Source organism: Salmo trutta, chromosome 27, assembly GCF_901001165.1.
Source record: "Salmo trutta chromosome 27, fSalTru1.1, whole genome shotgun sequence".
Taxonomy (NCBI): Eukaryota; Metazoa; Chordata; class Actinopteri; order Salmoniformes; family Salmonidae; genus Salmo; species Salmo trutta.
The window spans coordinates 19,551,909-19,569,832 of NC_042983.1; the positions used below are offsets into that span (position 1 = coordinate 19,551,909).

The 17,924-nt window shown below is 42.8% G+C and overlaps 1 protein-coding gene and 1 long non-coding RNA gene across 2 annotated transcripts; both read left to right on the forward strand.

The window, feature by feature from the left end:
* The first annotated feature begins 1,795 nt into the window (after positions 1 to 1,795).
* LOC115164531 (uncharacterized) lies at positions 1,796 to 4,725 on the forward strand. Its single transcript, XR_003869940.1, has 2 exons — positions 1,796 to 4,067; positions 4,538 to 4,725. It is a non-coding gene; the product is annotated as an uncharacterized LOC115164531 (long non-coding RNA).
* Positions 4,726 to 8,637: 3,912 nt separating this feature from the next.
* On the forward strand, positions 8,638 to 17,680 carry LOC115164059 (NFU1 iron-sulfur cluster scaffold homolog, mitochondrial-like). The gene is made up of 6 exons (XM_029716178.1): positions 8,638 to 8,645; positions 8,881 to 8,966; positions 14,298 to 14,327; positions 16,076 to 16,139; positions 16,255 to 16,426; positions 16,537 to 17,680. The coding sequence occupies exons 1-6, from the start codon at positions 8,638 to 8,640 to the stop codon at positions 16,570 to 16,572; spliced, it is 396 nt and encodes a 131-aa protein (XP_029572038.1). The 3' UTR covers positions 16,573 to 17,680.
* The last annotated feature ends 244 nt before the right edge of the window (positions 17,681 to 17,924 follow it).

Below are 17,924 nucleotides of genomic sequence, written 5' to 3' on the forward strand. Positions count from 1 at the left end.
TTCGCACTTCTCGCATCAATGTACATTCATCTCTAGGAGACAGACCCTGTCTCTTTCCTGAGCGGTATGACAGCTGCGTGGTCCTATGGTGTTTATACTTGTGTACTATTGTTTGTACAGATGAACGTGGTACCTTCAGGCGTTTGGAAATTGCTCCCAAGGATGAATCAGACTTGTGGAAGTCTTCCATTTTTTTCTGAGGTCTTGGCTGATTTTCCCATTATGTCAAGCAAAGAGGCACTGAGTTTGAAGGTAGGCCTTGAAATACATCCACAGGTACACCTCCAATAGGCTAATTGACATCAGTTGAGTCAATCAGAAGCTTCTAAAGCCATGATGTAATTTTCCAAGCTGTTTAAAGGCACATTCAACTTGGTGTATGTAAACTTCTGACCCACTGGAATTGTGATTGTGAAATAATCTGTCTGAAAACAATTGTTGGGAAAATTACTTGTCATGCACAAAGTAGATGTCCTAACCGATTTGACAAAACTATAGTTTTTTAACAAGAAATTTGTGGAGTGGTTGAAAAATTTGCTTTTATGACCCCAACCTAAGTGTATGTAAACTTCCGACTTCAACTGTATACTGTATATCCCGTTCTGGGCTCAACCGCTCAAATTTGACCCTCTGCTCTTATACTTAGTCCATTCCCCATTGCTCTGTGAGGGCCAGTAAGGATTCCCATGACAGCCCTGGTCTCTCAGGGTGATGATGTCACTACCATTCCTCTACTCATCCAGGGGTTATCCACTTACAGGGCCATAGGAAGGCCTCCTTTAGTGGTTCCTCTGTGTCTTATACGTCTGATATTTTGGAAGTAATCTGATGACCATTTTAGCCCATTGAGTGGTGTACACTTCTTACTAGGTAGGTTAAATGTACCTCTAGCAGTGCTGTCATATTTGATCATGTATAATAATGTTAATCAGATGCTGGATTATGTTGCACATGTCAGGTAGTAATGTATGAGTTTTAGCCTTTTTTGTCCTCCACCGATTGCTTTCTTAGTCACTAGTTGTTTTACATGGTCACGTGACCGTCAGTGCTGCAAAAATCAGCCTTATGTATCTACATGCAGGGCATACAGTACAGAACATACCTTAGAGGTAAAAGGTCAGAGTTTCTCCTTACGCTTGTCCTTTCTTGTGGGTGCCTCTGCTGTATTTAAGTTTGTTGGTTTACTTTAATTTTGGACTGAGCAGGTTGGTAATGCTGTAGAAGTGAAGCCTTAAGTCCTCCACTCTCACAATCAGCACTGTCGGCAAAGTCACTCCCAATCAGCACCTCCGCTACACTCCCAATCAGCATCTACTTCTAATACTACCTTCACTGGAACTCTATACATTCACAATCATGTTCTCAATCCGCACTTCTACATTATACCTGCACTTGAGTCACCGATTCAAGATTTGTAAATGTGATGTAGTTGTTAAGTCTTCACACTGCAGGCCTTAATGCTCAAATCATTTTAGTTTTTCAAATCTGTTTTGGAATACTGACTGTCCAAACAGCAAGTTACAAGTGAGCATGTGTTCAGATAGCAGTCATTTCCTGACATGGCTGTGCAAGTGTGTATGTGCAGTGGTATAGAGTGATTGGTGGTGCTCGTGCTTCCTATCACTCAGAAGTTATTTAGCAAGCTAAGGTGACAACAATAGATGCAGTAAAGAGATCAATGGAATTCGACCAAAACAATGGAAGGGGGGGGGGGGGGCAAGATCCCACATTTTATTTGATTTATTAGGATCCCCTTTAGCCGACGCCAATGGCAACACCTAGTCTTACTGGGGTCCGACACATAACATAACGAAAAATACATTTACAATTTACATACACTACATGTTAATGTTTATAAATGTATCAGTTACACATACATGTCAGTACATACACACAAGTAGAATCACCTCATTTACTGCATGTAAGCCTGCCATTAACAATTCCCGTTGCTTTGAATGTTAATCATAATGTAGGAATACTTTTAGAGCTGCAAAGGATATAAGATGAACCAACTTTCAAAAGTCATTTTTGGCTAGCCACGGCAGTCAGCTAGGTAGCTGTTTAGCTTTCTAGTACATTTACTCATTTGTTTGTAAACAACAGGCTAGTTAGCTACCACATTCTTGTCATGTCAAGAGTAGCTAGCAAGTAACAAGATATGCCAAATAACAGTAAATACCACTTGAGGGCAAATTAGATTTGACCGTTCAGACTTAATTCGCATGGACAGGAATCTGATTTGTATTTGATTTCAAACCACCTATGAAGGTGGTTACAAATGTGGCTTGAAATATGATTTCATGTGCTTTTTGGCTGTTCAGACTGCAGGAAAAATAAAAGATTAGAATTGGATATGCCGAAAAATAGGATTTGAGTCATTTCAAACTACCAGTGTGAACAAGGCTTTAGTTTAGACCGATGGCACCTCACACTATTTCTACCTTTTTAGAATCAGCACCCCCTAGCAGAACATGCCAGAATAACTACAACCCTTGTCAAGCACCTCAAGCGAAACACAGTTGAACCATAACTTTCACTTGTGGCGTCAGACACCTACCTACACATGCTAAAAATACACTTCCAAGTAAATGGTCAACACATGGTTTCATCATAAACCCGTAAGGGTTACCTTTTTGCGCTTCTACACCAGATGTTGTATTCCTTCTGTTTTTCTTTTCTCCATAGCCATATGAAATGCTGATATGGTCTTCTGCTGACTATTCAATAATCTTGAAGCACTTTTCAATGTTTGCTATCCACGACTCTGCATTTTACCTGGTCATGGTGGGGACCAATACAGAGGTTTTAAACTACTTGATCCAAAGTAAGAACCGCTGTCTTAAAAATAGTTTAAAAAATCTTTGATTTACTTTGTACAATACTTGTACATGTTAATTAATCTGCAGTGCAAATGAAGAATGCACACTACATCAGCAGTAATTATAATTTACTCTACAATAGTTTATTTTAGCAACTAAAGTATTTACACAGTAGCGTTGGTAGGAATTAGCTTGCAAAAAAACGAGTAGTCAGCCAGAAGTTAGATAAATTGTAATTTACTCTGCCAATTGTCCATAGGGTTGGTTATTATGCAAAAACAAACATCTAATAGAACATGCATTTAAAAACTTTCCAAACGTGGGTATGTTGTAGTAGACCCGCTTACCTCATGTCAAAATAAAATTCCCGCAAGTGCGCCACACCTGCACACACAAAAAGCACGAACTTGTGGGCGACTTTTATTTTGACATGAGGTAAGCGGAGAGGGTTTTGACCTCCAAGGAACTGCACGGGTCTACAAAGACCCACGTTTGAAAATGCTTTTTAATTATACGTTAAATTAATGTTCTTTAATTCCCCCTGCATAAAGACTAAGCCTACAGACAATCGACAGAGTAAGTTGAAATTGAATTTTATTTAACTGTCTTCCGGCTGACTAACATTTGTTTGCCAGCTAATTCCCAGCAATGCTGTTGTGTGAAGCTTAGTTGTTAAAATCGTTATTTTGTAGGTCAATTCCTGAACGTAATATCAAGTCTTTGATTTATGACTGACTGACTAGTATAGGAAAGAAGTGGCTGGTTTATACAGCAAGCCTCACCTGCTGAAACCTAAAAGCACCCATATCAAAATACTTGTCATGCAAAGCTTGTATTTGATGAACACATTTGTTGTATGTCCTTATGTAAAGATCAATAAATGAATGCAAAACAAGTCAATTTAATAGTTTTAATTTGTTGCATTTGTTTATCATCATGAGACACACCCATATGTAATGAATGTTATAAAATGCACCTTTCATCTACCTTGTGGTTGTGTATCATATAGGAAGGCATACACTTTGCTTACATAAAAACACAAGGACGGTTTCCGCCCTCAGCAGAGTTTACGGAAATTGAGTCACTGTTTAGAAACATGGCGACTTACAAGCAGGTCAGGTATCTCTAAGAATTTCAAGTCCGTACGTTTTCCTCTCTGTGGATTCGTTGAGTACTGAAGATATCTATGAGCTGTAGGAATGCATGTTTTCACGTTATTTCTATCACTTTGTGTTCCTCAACTAATTAGTAAGTAAGCAGCTAGCTCTTAACAGTTTCATAACCTAAGTCGAGGACTGACGCAGATATGAGACTAGTGCGCTAAAGTGATTATTGTAGCTCCATCTACAGTTCAATTATATTGCAACTGTTATACCTTTTAACTGGTTTAATAGAACATTATTATTTATAGCTAGCTAGTTGCTCAGCTTGCCTCTCACTGGTGGAAATACACCAGCCCAGTCAGCACAATATTCCTACTTGCCTAATGATGCAGTGGGAGTTTGATCACAGGAATATTTTCATAATGGGTTTTTGGAAGTAACGTTTCTGTCCACATTACATCAAATTGAATTGTTCATTGTCAGCATGTGGTACTCAAATGTTACATGTGACTAATCAGATTATCTACAATCTTGCGTGACTGTTTTTATTTAGCATGGTTGATCCTGGTGATCCATTTATCCGAATTTAACCTGCTCAAAATGTTTTTTCTTAAGCCTTGCTGTGCGTGCATATCAGTATGCTGGACTGCATTGGACTCCACTCAACATTGTTGTCACAAGGAGATGGCCACTGCCACCATTGAAAGCATCTGTCGTTCTACCCCTGTTCCTAGGCCGTCATTGAAAATAAGAATTTGTTAACTGACATGCCTAGTTAAATAAAGGTAAAATTAAAGAATTCACACCCGAGTCAATTTTATGTAAATTTGATATTTCATTTAACATTTGCAAAAATGTCAAAACATCTTCACTTTGTCATTATGGGGTGTCGGTGAGTGAGGAAAAAGTATCTAATCCATTTTGAATTTCGGATGTAACGCAACAAAGTGGAATAAGTCAAGGGGTATGAATACTTTCTGAAGGCACTAATGTAAATCTCTATAACGTGTTGTAGCACCACAATAGCAAAAATGATTGACAGTATTGTGCCGCTCATTCAGACTCAAGACACTCCCAACCCAAACAGCTTGAAGTTTCTGCCAGGTCGCATGGTCCTCGAACAAGGAACAATGGATTTTGCTGCACCCCGGGACGCCTATTGCTCACCCCTCACTAGGTTAATGACTTAGGCTACTGAAACCATGCCTTCCAATATGGGATAAAACTATTTTACACATTTGAAAGAAACAAGCAGTCTGATGAACATCTTGTTACAGCCCTAACTTATCTTGGGCAACATTATTTCTTCAGGCAACTATTTAGAATCTATGGTGTCAAGGGTGTCTTTTTGGGTACTGACTTCATTACCATAACCAAGGTAAGATTTACAGTCATTTAAATCAAATGTTATGTCACATGCTCCGAATACAACCGGTATAGACTTCACTGTGAAATGCTTACTTAAGAGCCCTTTCCCGACAATGCAGAGTTAAAAGTAACATGCTGACTAAGCCGGACGTGCGCACGTTGATTTTGTTAACCCACACCAGAAGTGATTAGGACACGCAGGTTGAAATATCAACTCTGAACCAATTATTAATTTGGGGACAAGTCAAAAAGCATTAAACATTTATGGCAATTTAGCAAGCTAGCTTGCTGTTGCTAGCTAATTTGTCCTGGGATATAAACATTGGTTTGTTTTACCTGAAATGCACAAGGTCCACTACGCCGACAATTAATCCTCGGAAAAAACGAATTTGTTTCTCATCTCCTTCAGGCTTTTTCTTTGGACTTTATATGACGGTTGGCAACTAACTTTACTGTGCATTACTACAACCAACACTGGAGTGAGGACCTCAGTTAATCTTAGAATCACCCATGTGGGTATATGCTCCTTAAAACCGATGAGGCTGGACTTGCAGCGCGTTGAGCATCACAAATGGATCCAATTTCTAATTTAGTGCCTGGCCATGCAGATGCGTGAGCAGTGTGGGTTCAATGATTGAATAACATGTGTACATTAATTTTGCAACCATCGCGAGCGGTCAGCATGTAAGAAAAATGACATTCGGAAAGTTCAGACCCCTTGACTTTCTCCACATTTTGTTACGTTACAGCCTTATTCTAAAATTGATTAGTTCTCCCCCCCCCCTCCTCAATCTACACACAATGCCCCATAATGGCAAAGCAAAAACAGGTTTAGAAATTAATGGATTTATTAAATTCAAAACTAAAATCACTTTTACATAAGTATTCAGGACTTTGAAGCACCTTAGGCAGTGATAGCCTCGCGTCTTCTTGGGTATGATGCTACAAGCATGGCGCACCTATATTTGGAGTTTCCCATTCTTCTCAGCAGATCCTCTCAAGGTCTGTCATGTTAGATGGGGTACGTTGGTGCACAGCTATTTTCAGGTCTCTCCAGAGATGCTTGATCGGGTTCAAGACCGGGCTCTGGCTGGACCATTCAAGGTTGTTGTCCTGTTGGAAGGTGAACCTTCACCCCAGTTTTAGGTCCTGAGCTCTCTGGAGGAGGTTATCAAGGATCTCTGTACTTTTCTCCGTTCATCTTTCCCTCAGTCCTGACCAGTCCCTGCTGCTGAAAAACATCCACACAACAGGATGCTAACACCATGCTTCACTATAGGGATTGTTAAGCACGCCTTTTGGAAGAGGGAACGCAACACCTTGCTACACTCAATTCCCCGTGGAGTGAAAGAGGTATGTGACTGCAGGTGCAGGTAAGGATGACAGAGGCCGAATATATATTACCGTTAACAGGGAATTTTTCCTTCCTTCACACAGTAATTTGGGGAAAAGGGGCTGGACGGAAGCAAAGAAAGTAAAAAAGTTAGAGCCCCCTCTCCTCCCTACCCACCCACAACTTACCTAACTAGCACCAACTGGCGCACTAACCAAAATACAGGGCATGGTCCGCCCAGGTCTTACCTAGTGTGCAAAGACAGTACATACTACGGGTATATGCATGCCCGCAGGCTTCTTGCCTAAGCACTCCCAAGGTGCCTTCCCCCCCGGGAACAAATGAAACAGAACAATACAAACTTAAAGTGAACAATTTCACTAATCAAAAACAGTCCTATGGCATACACAAACGTCAGCAGGACCGGCTACAAAATACGTTACAAAAATTCATACAGACCAACAACGAAACACAGGACATACCAAGAAGCTCTCTCTGAGCAACAACCAACACAGGACATACCCAGAAGCTCCCTCCTAACAAAGAAACTCTCTTTTAAAGCTGCAGGAGTCAGTAATTGAAAACAGCTGTATCTCCTGACGAGCGGGTGGGGTCAGAGCTCCAATCATCAATTGGGCCAACCAATCAGCTGCTTAGGACTTCAGGAAGCCATTTCCTGAAATACAAACCCACAACACAGAAACTTGGGAACGTAACACACCCACCCCAAAACATGCAAACTTCCAGTTTGCAATAACAAAACCCAACACGCATCCCTAGTTACTAAACCCGTGATGGAGCATCAGCGACCACATTCGCCGAAACCTTCACATATTGAATCTGTACATTGTACAAGGATACAATCAGAGCCCACCGCATAAGGTGGCGGTTCTGATTTGTACATTTGCTTCAAAAACACTAAAGGATTATGGTCCGTGAAGACCAGTATAGGCAAGGCACTGGAGCCCACATATACTTCAAAAAACTGTAAGGCTAGCAATAAAGCCAGTGTATCTTGTTCAATGGTGGAGTACCTTGACTGACACGAGTTGAACTTATGGGAGAAGAAACTGACGGGCCGATCCACTCCCTCTTCATCTTCCTGCAAAAGAACCGCACCCACCCCCACTATACTAGCGTCAACCTCCAACTTAAAAGGCTTGTCAAAGTTGGGGTGGCAAGCACAGGGGCACTACAAAGTAGCTCTTTGGCGGACTCAAAAGCATAGTTACAGTCCTGGGACCACTTAAATGGTACTTTGGGACTAAGCAGAGATGTAAGGAGAGCTACTACCGTCTAAATATTCTTACAGAAAGTACGATAGTACCCTACCATCCCCAGGAATCTGCGAAACTGGCGGGGAGTCGTGGGAGCAGGAAAAGCAACAATTGCTTCCACTTTGCCAGTTACTAGGCACACTCGACCTCGTCCCACCTGCTTCCCTAAGTTTCACAGTAGCCTTCCCAAACTCACACTTGGCCAAATTGAGGGATAAAGAAGCATTCTTCAGCTGCTGAAACGCACTTTTCAAGGTGGTGAGATGATCAGACCAAGTAGACAAATGAATCACCACATCGTCAAGGTAAGCAGTACAATTTGGAACATCTGCGAACACAATGTTAACTAGGCGCTGAAAAGTAGCAGGTGCATTACCCATTCCAAAGGGCATCACATTGTATTGTACGAAGTTATCAGGCGTAACGAAAGCCAAGATGTCAGAAGCTCGAGAGGTCAGAGGCACCTGCCAATAACCTTTTAGCAAATCTAACTTACTATGCAGCAGAGCCAATTCTATCAATGCGGTCATCTAAGCGAGGTAGAGGAAATAATCAGACTTCGTAATGGCATTTATGCGACGATAGTCCATACATAAGCGGGACATACCGTCAGCCTTCGGAACGAGAATACACGGGGAACTCCAGGAGCTGTTACTGGGTTTTGCCATGTCATTCTGTAATAAATAAGCTACCTCACTTTTCATTACCTCCCTTTGCTTAGCAATAACCCGGTACGGATGCTGACGTATAGGAGCATTATTCCCCACATCCACGTCATGTTCCAAGATGGACGTGCGACTTGGAACGTCCTGAAACACATTGAGAAAACTATTTATCAATAGGATAAGATCATTAGTTTGATTGTTATCCAAATGTTCCATTTGAGGGGTTAACTTTTTCAGCATCGCCGAATTACATAAGCGTTCACACTGCTGTAATGTATGGCGTAACTCCAACCCATCCTCCTTATCCTCTTCTAGGTCCCAGCCAGGCTTCAGCACCACCGCAGCCACACTGGAGACGGAGAGCTGGACCTGCTTACCTGAGGAGCTATGTGGAGAGTCACGTATATAATATGCTTTCAGCATGTTAATGACACACACGGGAAGAACACCTATGATCTGGGGTCTTTATCACATAATTGGTGTCACAGAGTTTCTTTTCCACAAGATATGGCCCAGAAAAACGTGCCGACAGAGATGAGCCAGGGATTGGCAACAAAACAAGAACTTGATCCCCTGGTGCAAAAGAACGGCCAAGAGCATCTTTGTCATAATGTAACTTCATGCGTTTTTGAGACGAGGAGAGAGACTTTTGGGCTAACGCACATGCGGCGTGCAGTCTCCCGCATCTTACTGACATAATCCAACACATTTTTAGGGGCGCTACTGGGTGTAGGAGATATGATATGCTCCTTAACTTTTTGCGGACCCCGTAGGGTGTGTCCAAACACAAGGTCAGCAGGGCTGAACCCTAAGGACTCCTGTATTGTTTCCCTGATAGCAAATAGGACAAAGGGCACCCCCTCATCCCAATTGGTACTGGTATCCATGCAATACTTGCGTAGCATCGCCTTTAGCGTCTGATGCCAGCGTCCGAGGGCCCCTTGACTCTCTGGATGATATGGACTGGAGACCTGATGGGAAATACAGTCTTTAACACATTTGAGAACAGTTTTGACAAAGTTTGTTCCCTGATCAATTTGGATTACTTTAGTGAGTCCAAACGTAGAGAAGAACTTCACTAGTGCCATCACCACAGTCTTGGCCGTTTATAGTACGGAGAGTGATAGCCTCTGGGTAGCGAGTAGCACTGCACATTATTGTTAGTAAGAACTGGTTACCTGACCTGGTTTTCGGCAACAGACCTACACAATTGATTATCACTCGTTCAAACGGTTCCCCCACCACAGGAATTGGGCAGGGCGCCGCACAAGGAACTGTTTGATTCGCTTTCTCAGTGAGTTGACATAATGACATGTTTTACAAAAGTGGACAACGTCAGGCTTCAAACCCGGCCTGAAAAAAATGTCGAAGGATTCGGTTATAAGTCTTCGTGATGCCCAAATGTCCGGACCACGCCTGGTCATGGGCGAGTGAGAGCACCTGCTGTCGGAACGGTGAAGGAACAATCACTTGACACACTTCACTCCAGTCACTAACGGTGTCATGAGCTGCCCATTTACGCATCAAAACTCCTGCTTCCATAAAGTAGGCGGTCTCTTTAGTTTTAGCTTCCATAGTGAAAATTACCGAAGCAAAACACTTCCGAAGACTGGTGTCTCCTTTTTGACATTCAATCACCTTGTCGGAGGTGAAGGACAAAAGAATATCATGTAGTTGTGCGCGATTTCGCTTTAACCTTGCTTTAACCTTGGTTTTTACCCCTGTAAAAACTATCGGCCTTGCAGAAGGAATACTCGGTGCATTGTCTTCTACTTCAACCTTCTCAAAAATGGAACTAGCCAAATCCTCCACATCTCCTAGCTTGTGAGGTTGTGCCCTTGTTAACACACAAGCAAGAAAAACATGGGGAAATGCTTGAACCAATTTATCATCTGTAGTTTTGATTTCTGGGTTGTCTACTACCTCTAACACAGGAGTGATGTTACCACCAGCGATATCGTTCCCTAGTAGCAATGTGACTCCTTTTACTCACAGTGTAGACACTACACCAACACGGAAACGTCCTGATACCAAGTCTGACACTAAGTGGACCCAGTTTAATGGTACAGGTATGGTTTTTGTCTCTATACCCTGTAATATGACATATACGTTTCAGGAGACCAGGGTAAAGCATCAGTAACGATTACTGACTGCACCGCCCCGGTGTCTCGTAAGATTTGTATGTGCTTTTGATCCGCTTGTTCTCCAGTTAAGGAAACACAACCGGCAGAGATAAACGGAGCATAGATAGGATCCGGTTTCCTAAATGCTGAATCAATAACTTGGTCCAACAGACGAGCCAAAGACTGGACTAAACCCACGCTTTTCAATTTAGGGGATGGTGACAGGGACTGTTTGTTTATTTTTCAAAACCGGGCAGTCCGCAATCACGTGACCCTTTTGGTGACAGTAAAAACATTCACAGATTTCGTGAAAAGGCTTAGGGTCGTCGGAGGAAAAGCGACCCGATCGAGGCAATGATGATGTAATCGTTCGGCCTTCAAAACGAGGCGCATCAAAGACAGTCTTGTGAGTCAAAGCATACACATCTGCCAACACTGCTGCCTGGGCCAATGTCGCCACTTTCTGTTCATTTAAAATAACTACAATTCTATCAGGGAGGTTGCTTTTAAAATCCTCCAACAGCATCAACTCCCGAATATCAGCAAAGGTGTTAGCTTTGCTGGTTGAACACCAGCGATTAAACAGAGACTCTTTGTCCCTAGCAAACTCAAAAGTCCGGTGAGAGGGTTTTTTGTGGACATACCCAGAAGCTCCCGCCTCCTAACAAAGAAACTCTAGCTTTTAAAGCTGCAGGAGTCGGTAATTGAAAACAGCTGCATCTCCTGACGAGAGGGCGGGGTCAGAGCTCCAATCATCAATGGGGCCGACCAATCAGCTGCTTAGGACTTCAGGAAGCCATTTCCTGAAATACACACATATACAAACCCACAATCCTGTCTCTGAGCTCTATGGACAATTCCTTGGACCTCATGGCTTGGTTTTTGCTCTGACATGCACTGTCAACTGTGGGACCTTATATAGACTGGTGTGTGTACCTTTCCAAATATTGTCCAATCAATTGAATTTACCACAGGTGGACTCCAAGTTAGAGAAACATCTCAAGTATGATAAATAGGAACAGGATGCTTCTGAGCTGAATTTCGAGTCTCATAGCAAAGGGTCTGAGTACTTAGGTAAATAAGTTAATCATGTTTTTATTTTGATCAGTTGTGTTGTGACAAGGTAGGGGTGGTATACAGAAGATAGCCCTATTTGGTAAAAGACCAAGTCCATGTTATGGCAAGAACAGCTCAAATAAGAAAAGAGAAACAACAGTCCATACTTAATTTAAGACACGAAGGTCAGTCAATCTGGAAAATGTCAAGAACTTTGAACGTTTCTTCAAGTGCAGTCGCAAAAACCATCAAGCGCTATGATGAAACTAGCTCTCATGAAGACCGCAACTGGAAAGGAAGACCCAGACTTACCTCTGCTGCAGGGGATAAGTTCATTAGAGTTACCAGCCTCAGAAATTGCATCCCAAATAAATGCTTCAGAGTTAAAGTAACAGACACATCTCAACGTCAACTGTTCAGAGGAGACTGCGTGAATTAGGCCTTCATAGTCAAATTGCTGCAAACAAACCACTAAAGGACACCAATAAGAAGAAGAGACTTGCTTGGGCCAAGAAACACGAGCAATGGACATTAGACGCGTGGAAATCTGTGTTTTGGTCTGATGTGTCCACATTTTCTATTTTTGGTTCCAACCGCTGTGTCTTTGTGAGAAGCAGAGTAGGTGAACGTATGATCTCCGCATGTGTGGTTCCCACCGTGAAGCATGGAAATGTGATGGTGTGGAGGTGCTTTGCTGGTGACATTGTGATTTACACTGCTCAAAAAAATAAAGGGAACACAAACAACACAACGTAACTCAATCACACTTCTTGTGAAATCAAAGTGTCCACTTAGGAAGCAACACTGATTGACAATAAATTTCACATGCTGTTGTGCAAATGGAATAGACAACAGGTGGAAATTATAGGCAATTAGCAAGACACCCCCAATAAGGGAGTGGTTCTGCAGGTGGGGACCACAGACCACTTCTCAGTTCCTATGCTTCCTGGCTGATGTTTTGGTCACTTGAATGCTGGCGGTGCTTTCACTCTAGTGGTAGCATGAGACGGAGTCTACAACCCACACAAGTGGCACAGGTAGTGCAGCTCATCCAGGATGGCACATCAATGCGAGCTGTGGCAAGAAGGTTTGCTGTGTCTGTCAGCGTAGTGTCCAGAGCATGGAGGCGCTTCCAGGAGACAGGCCAGTACATCAGGAGACGTGGAGGAGGCCGTAGGATGGCAACAACCCAGCAGCAGGACCGCTACCTCCGCCTTTGTGCAAGGAGGAGCAGGAGAAGCACTGCCAGAGCCCTGCAAAATGACCTCCAGCAGGCCACAAATGTGCATGTGTCTGCTCAAACGGTCAGAAACAGACTCCATGAGGCTGGTATGAGGGCCCGACGTCCACATGTGGGGGTTGTGCTTACAGCCCAACACCGTGCAGGACGTTTGGCATTTGCCAGAGAACACCAAGATTGGCAAATTCGCCACTGGCGCCCTGTGCTCTTCACAGATGAAAGCAGGTTCACACTGAGCACGTGACAGTCTGGAGACGCCGTGGAGAACGTTCTGCTGCCTGCAACATCCTCCAGCATGACCGGTTTGGCGGTGGGTCAGTCATGGTGTGGGGTGGCATTTATTTGGTGGGCCACACAGCCCTCCATGTGCTCGCCAGAGGAGCCTGACTGCCATTAGGTACTGAGATGAGATCCTCAGACCCCTTGTGAGACCATATGCTGATGCGGTTGGCCCTGGGTTCCTCCTAATGCAAGACAATGCTAGACCTCATGTGGCTGGAGTGTGTCAGCAGTTCCTGCAAGAGGAAGGCATTGATGCTATGGACTGGCCCGCCCGTTCCTCAGACCTGAATCCAATTGATCACATCTGGGACATCATGTCTCGCTCCATCCACCAATGCCACGTTGCACCACAGACTGTCCAGGAGTTGGCGGATGCTTTAGTCCAGGTCTGGGAGGAGATCCCTCAGGAGACCATCCGCCACCTCATCAGGAGCATGCCTAGGCGTTGTAGGGAGGTCATACAGACACGTGGAGGCCACACACACTACTGAGCCTCATTTTGACTTGTTTTAAGGACATTACATCAAAGTTGGATCAGCCTGTAGTGTGGTTTTCCACTTTAATTTTGAGTGTGACTCCAAATCCAGACCTCCATGGGTTGATAAATTGGATTTCCATTGATTATTTTTGTGTGATTTTGTTGTCAGCACATTCAACTATGTAAAGAAAAAATATTTCATTCAGATCTAGGATGTGTTGTTTAAGTGTTCCCTTTATTTTTTTGAGCAGTATATTTAGAATTCAAGGCACACTTAACCAGCATGGTAACCACAGCATTCTGCTTCAGTACGCCATCTCATCTGGTTTGGGCTTAGTGGGACTATCATTTGTTTTTCAACAGGACAATGACCCAACACACCTCCATGCTGTGTAAGGACTTTTTAACCAAGAATGGAGAGGCAGTGCTGCATCGGATGACTTGGCCTCCACAATCACCCGACAACAACCCAATTGAGATGGTGTGGAATGAGTTGGACTGCAGAGTGAAGGAAAAGCAGCCAACAAGTGCTCGGCATACTGTATGTGGGAACTCCTTCAAGACTGTTTGAAAAGCATTCCAGGTGAAGCTGGTTGAGAGAATGCCAAGAGTATGCAAATTTGTCAAAGGGTGGCTACTTTGAAGAATCTCATAAAATATATTTTATTTTGTTCAACACACTTTTGGTTACTACATGATTCCATAGGTGTTATTTCATAGTTTTGATATCTTCACTATTATTGTACAATGTAGAAAATAGTAATAATAAATAGAAGGTGTCAACTTTTGACTTGTACTGTAAGTATTCAGACCCTTTGCTATGAGACTCCAAATTGAGCTCAGGTACATCCTGTTTCCATTGATTTGGAAAGGTACACACCTGTCTATAGATGGTCCCACAGTTGGTGCATGTCAGAGCAAAAACCAAGCCATGAGGTCAAAGTAATTGTTCATAGAGCTCTGAGACAGGATTGGGTCAAGGCACAGATCTAGAGAAGGGTACCAAAAAAATGTATGCCGCATTGAAGGTCCCCAAAAACACAGTGGCCTCCGTCATTCTTAAATGGAAGAAGTTTGGAACCGCCAAGGTTATTCCTAGAGCTGGCTGCCTGGCCCAACTGAGCAATCGAGGGAGAAGTGCCTTGGTCATGGAGATTACCAAGAACCTGATGGTCACTTTGACAGAGCTCCAGAGTTCCTCGGTGGAGATGGGAGAACCTTCCTGAAGGACCACCATCTCTGCAGCACTCCACCAATCAGGCCTTTATGGGCGTGGCTAGATGGAAGCCACTCCTCAGTAAAAGGCACATGACTGCCTGCTTGCAGTTTGCCAAAAGGCACCTAAAGACTCAGACCATGAGAAACAGGTTTCTCTTATATGATGAAACCATGATTCAACTCTTTGGCCTGAATGCGAAGCATCACATCTGGAGGAATCCTGGCACCATCCCTACGGTGAAACGTGGTGGTGGCAGCATCATGCTGTATGTATGTTTTTTGGTGGCAGGGACTGGGAGTCTAGTCGGGATTGAGGCAAAGATCAATAGAGCAAAGTACAGAGATCCTTGATGAAAACTTGCTCCAGGGCGCTCAGGACCTCAGACTGGGGCGATGGTTCACCTTCCAACAGGACAACAACCCTAAGGATACAGCAAAAACAATGCAGGAGTGGCTTCGGGACCCGTCTCTGAATGTCCTTGAGTGGCCCAGCCAGAGCCTGGATTTGAACCTGATCGAACATCTCTGGAGAGACCTGAAAATGGCTGCGCAGCGACGCTTCCCATCCAACCTGACAGAGCTTGAGAAGATCTGCAGAGAAGAATGTGAGGAAGTCCCCAAATACAGGTGTGCCAAGCTTGTAGTGTCATACCCAAGAAGACTCTAGGCTGTAATTGCTGCCTAAGGTGCTTCAACAAAGTACTGAGTAAAGGGTCTGATTACTAATGTAAATGTGATGTATATTTAATAAATTTGCTAACATTTCTTAACCTGTTTTTAGTTTGTCATTATGGGGTATTGTGTGTAGATAGATGAGGTACATTTTTTTTATAATAATTCATTTTACGTTTACATTTTAGTCATTTAGCAGACGCTCTTATCCAGAGCGACTTACAGTAGTGAATGCATACATTTCATAAATTTTTCCCCCGCGTACTGGTCCCCTGTGGGAATCGAACCCACAACCCTGGCGTTGCAAACACCATGCTCTACCAACTGAGCCACAAGGCTGTAACAAAATGTGGATAATTTCAAGTGGGCTGAATACTTTCCGAAGGCACTGTAAGTTCTGTAAGTATATGTTTGCATGAACTGTTCCCTTTGTCTTCACAGCACCCTCAGATGGTGATGATGAGGTGATTACTATGATCAAAGAGCTTCTGGATACCCGAATCAGGTATTATTAGTTGTTGTATTTAGCCTTTTTCTGACATCTCCCTGTTGTCAGAAGTGTCTCTTTGCTCATTGCAGTATCAGTATGTATCACTCTTAACTCATGTGGCTTCCTCCAGGCCCACAGTGCAGGAGGATGGTGATGTCCTGTATTGCGGCTTTGAGGATGGCACTGTGAAGCTGAAGCTGCAGGGCTCCTGCACCAGTTGCCCCAGCTCCATGGTCACACTGAAGAGTGGCATCCAGAATATGTTGCAGTTCTATGTCCCTGAAGTGGAAGGGGTAGAGCAGGTTTGTACCCTGTACAAAATAACTTGCGGAATTTGAGATGATTCATGATTGCCTGTCGGTCCAGTTCTCGATTTCACAAGACTAACCTAACATGTCATGTTCTTTCCCAGGTGAAGGATGAGCAAGAGGAAGTTGTCCAAGGCTGAGTCCAATGGAAATTACTGACTACAGACATTCTTCTTACCCTCTCCCCTCCAGCACCCACTCCTGACTCCATCCTATAGCGGATTAATAAGCATCGTAGAGTCCTGTCTAAAGCACAGCAGTGGTAAAAGACTAACTGCAGGGTTATTTGGAGAGATTTCTCGTTGAACTTCATAGCAGTTTTCAGAGATTGTCAGCTGTTAAGTCATTCTAGCTATGCGTTTCAGTGGGTAAGAAGTAGTGTCTTTGTCCTGCTGCTTGCTTTGACAGGCTTCCAAGGTGAAGGATTCCAGCTTCAACTTTTGTCTGACGATTTATTTATTAGAGTTTCTAGTATTATCACACCATATAACTCAGTAAGTATTGGTTATTACAGGCCCAATGCAGCCGTTTGTATATCAATATCAACTCATTTCTGGGTAACAATTAAGTACCTTACTGTAAAAGATTTCCATTCAAATGGGCAAAATAGCTTTTTAGCAAAAAACTACATTTCAAGTAAGGATTTTGCAAAGGGGAGAATGGAGAATTAGCTGTCATTGTCAGAGAGGTTTGGAACTCTTTATTGGTCTATTAATTTACAGCATGGTGATGTCACCATGGAAAGCCGAAACTCACACACATGCAAACCTGCTGATTAGAAGGTCCTGTGTAGATTGTATTTTCAACCAGCAGCTATCAGGAACTAACACTGATAAAATTGTTTCACTCCTTTACAGTGTTTGGTTCATCAGCTGTTGTTCAATATATACATTTTGACTGCACTGAACCTTTAAAAAAGCACAACTCCATCCATATAAAACACAAATGTGCACTGTATAATGTAAATAAATAAAATGCATTGAATTAAGTATGAAATTATTTTCTTGAATGCCCTGAATGCAGTTCTTTCTTGAACTGCACTGTTGGTAAGTAAGGTCTACACATGTTATATTCGGCGCATGTGACAGTTTGATGTGATTTGAAATTGGCAACCAAATAATCTGTCAACCTGAAGGGAAATGGTGCACAGATAGTGTGGTCTGGAGGAAAGCTTGAGTTTGAGTTGTTTTTTAATTTTGTTACTAGTATGTGAATGTATAATAAGTCATTAAAAACCTCTATAAATTATACATTTTTGTTAGGAATTTATCATCCACTAACACATTTCAGTGCAGTCCACGGTCTGTTAAAATAAGGCAGATGTAAAGTAACAAACGAATATGGTGACACACAAACATTTTATCAAACTAAACTGGGAATAAATATGGTTATTTTGAATAAATACGGTTGTCACTAGTTACCACAACCACAGACATAAACCCCGCCTATTCAATGTTTTATTTTATTTTTAAATGTGATTTTAAAACTAACC

Bases quoted from the DNA above. Each gene is read 5' to 3' on its own strand.
- LOC115164059 (XM_029716178.1), top strand. The intron at 16,140-16,254 runs GTATTATTAGTT...GGCTTCCTCCAG, and splicing joins CTTCTGGATACCCGAATCAG to GCCCACAGTGCAGGAGGATG. The intron at 16,427-16,536 runs GTTTGTACCCTG...GTTCTTTCCCAG, and splicing joins AAGTGGAAGGGGTAGAGCAG to GTGAAGGATGAGCAAGAGGA.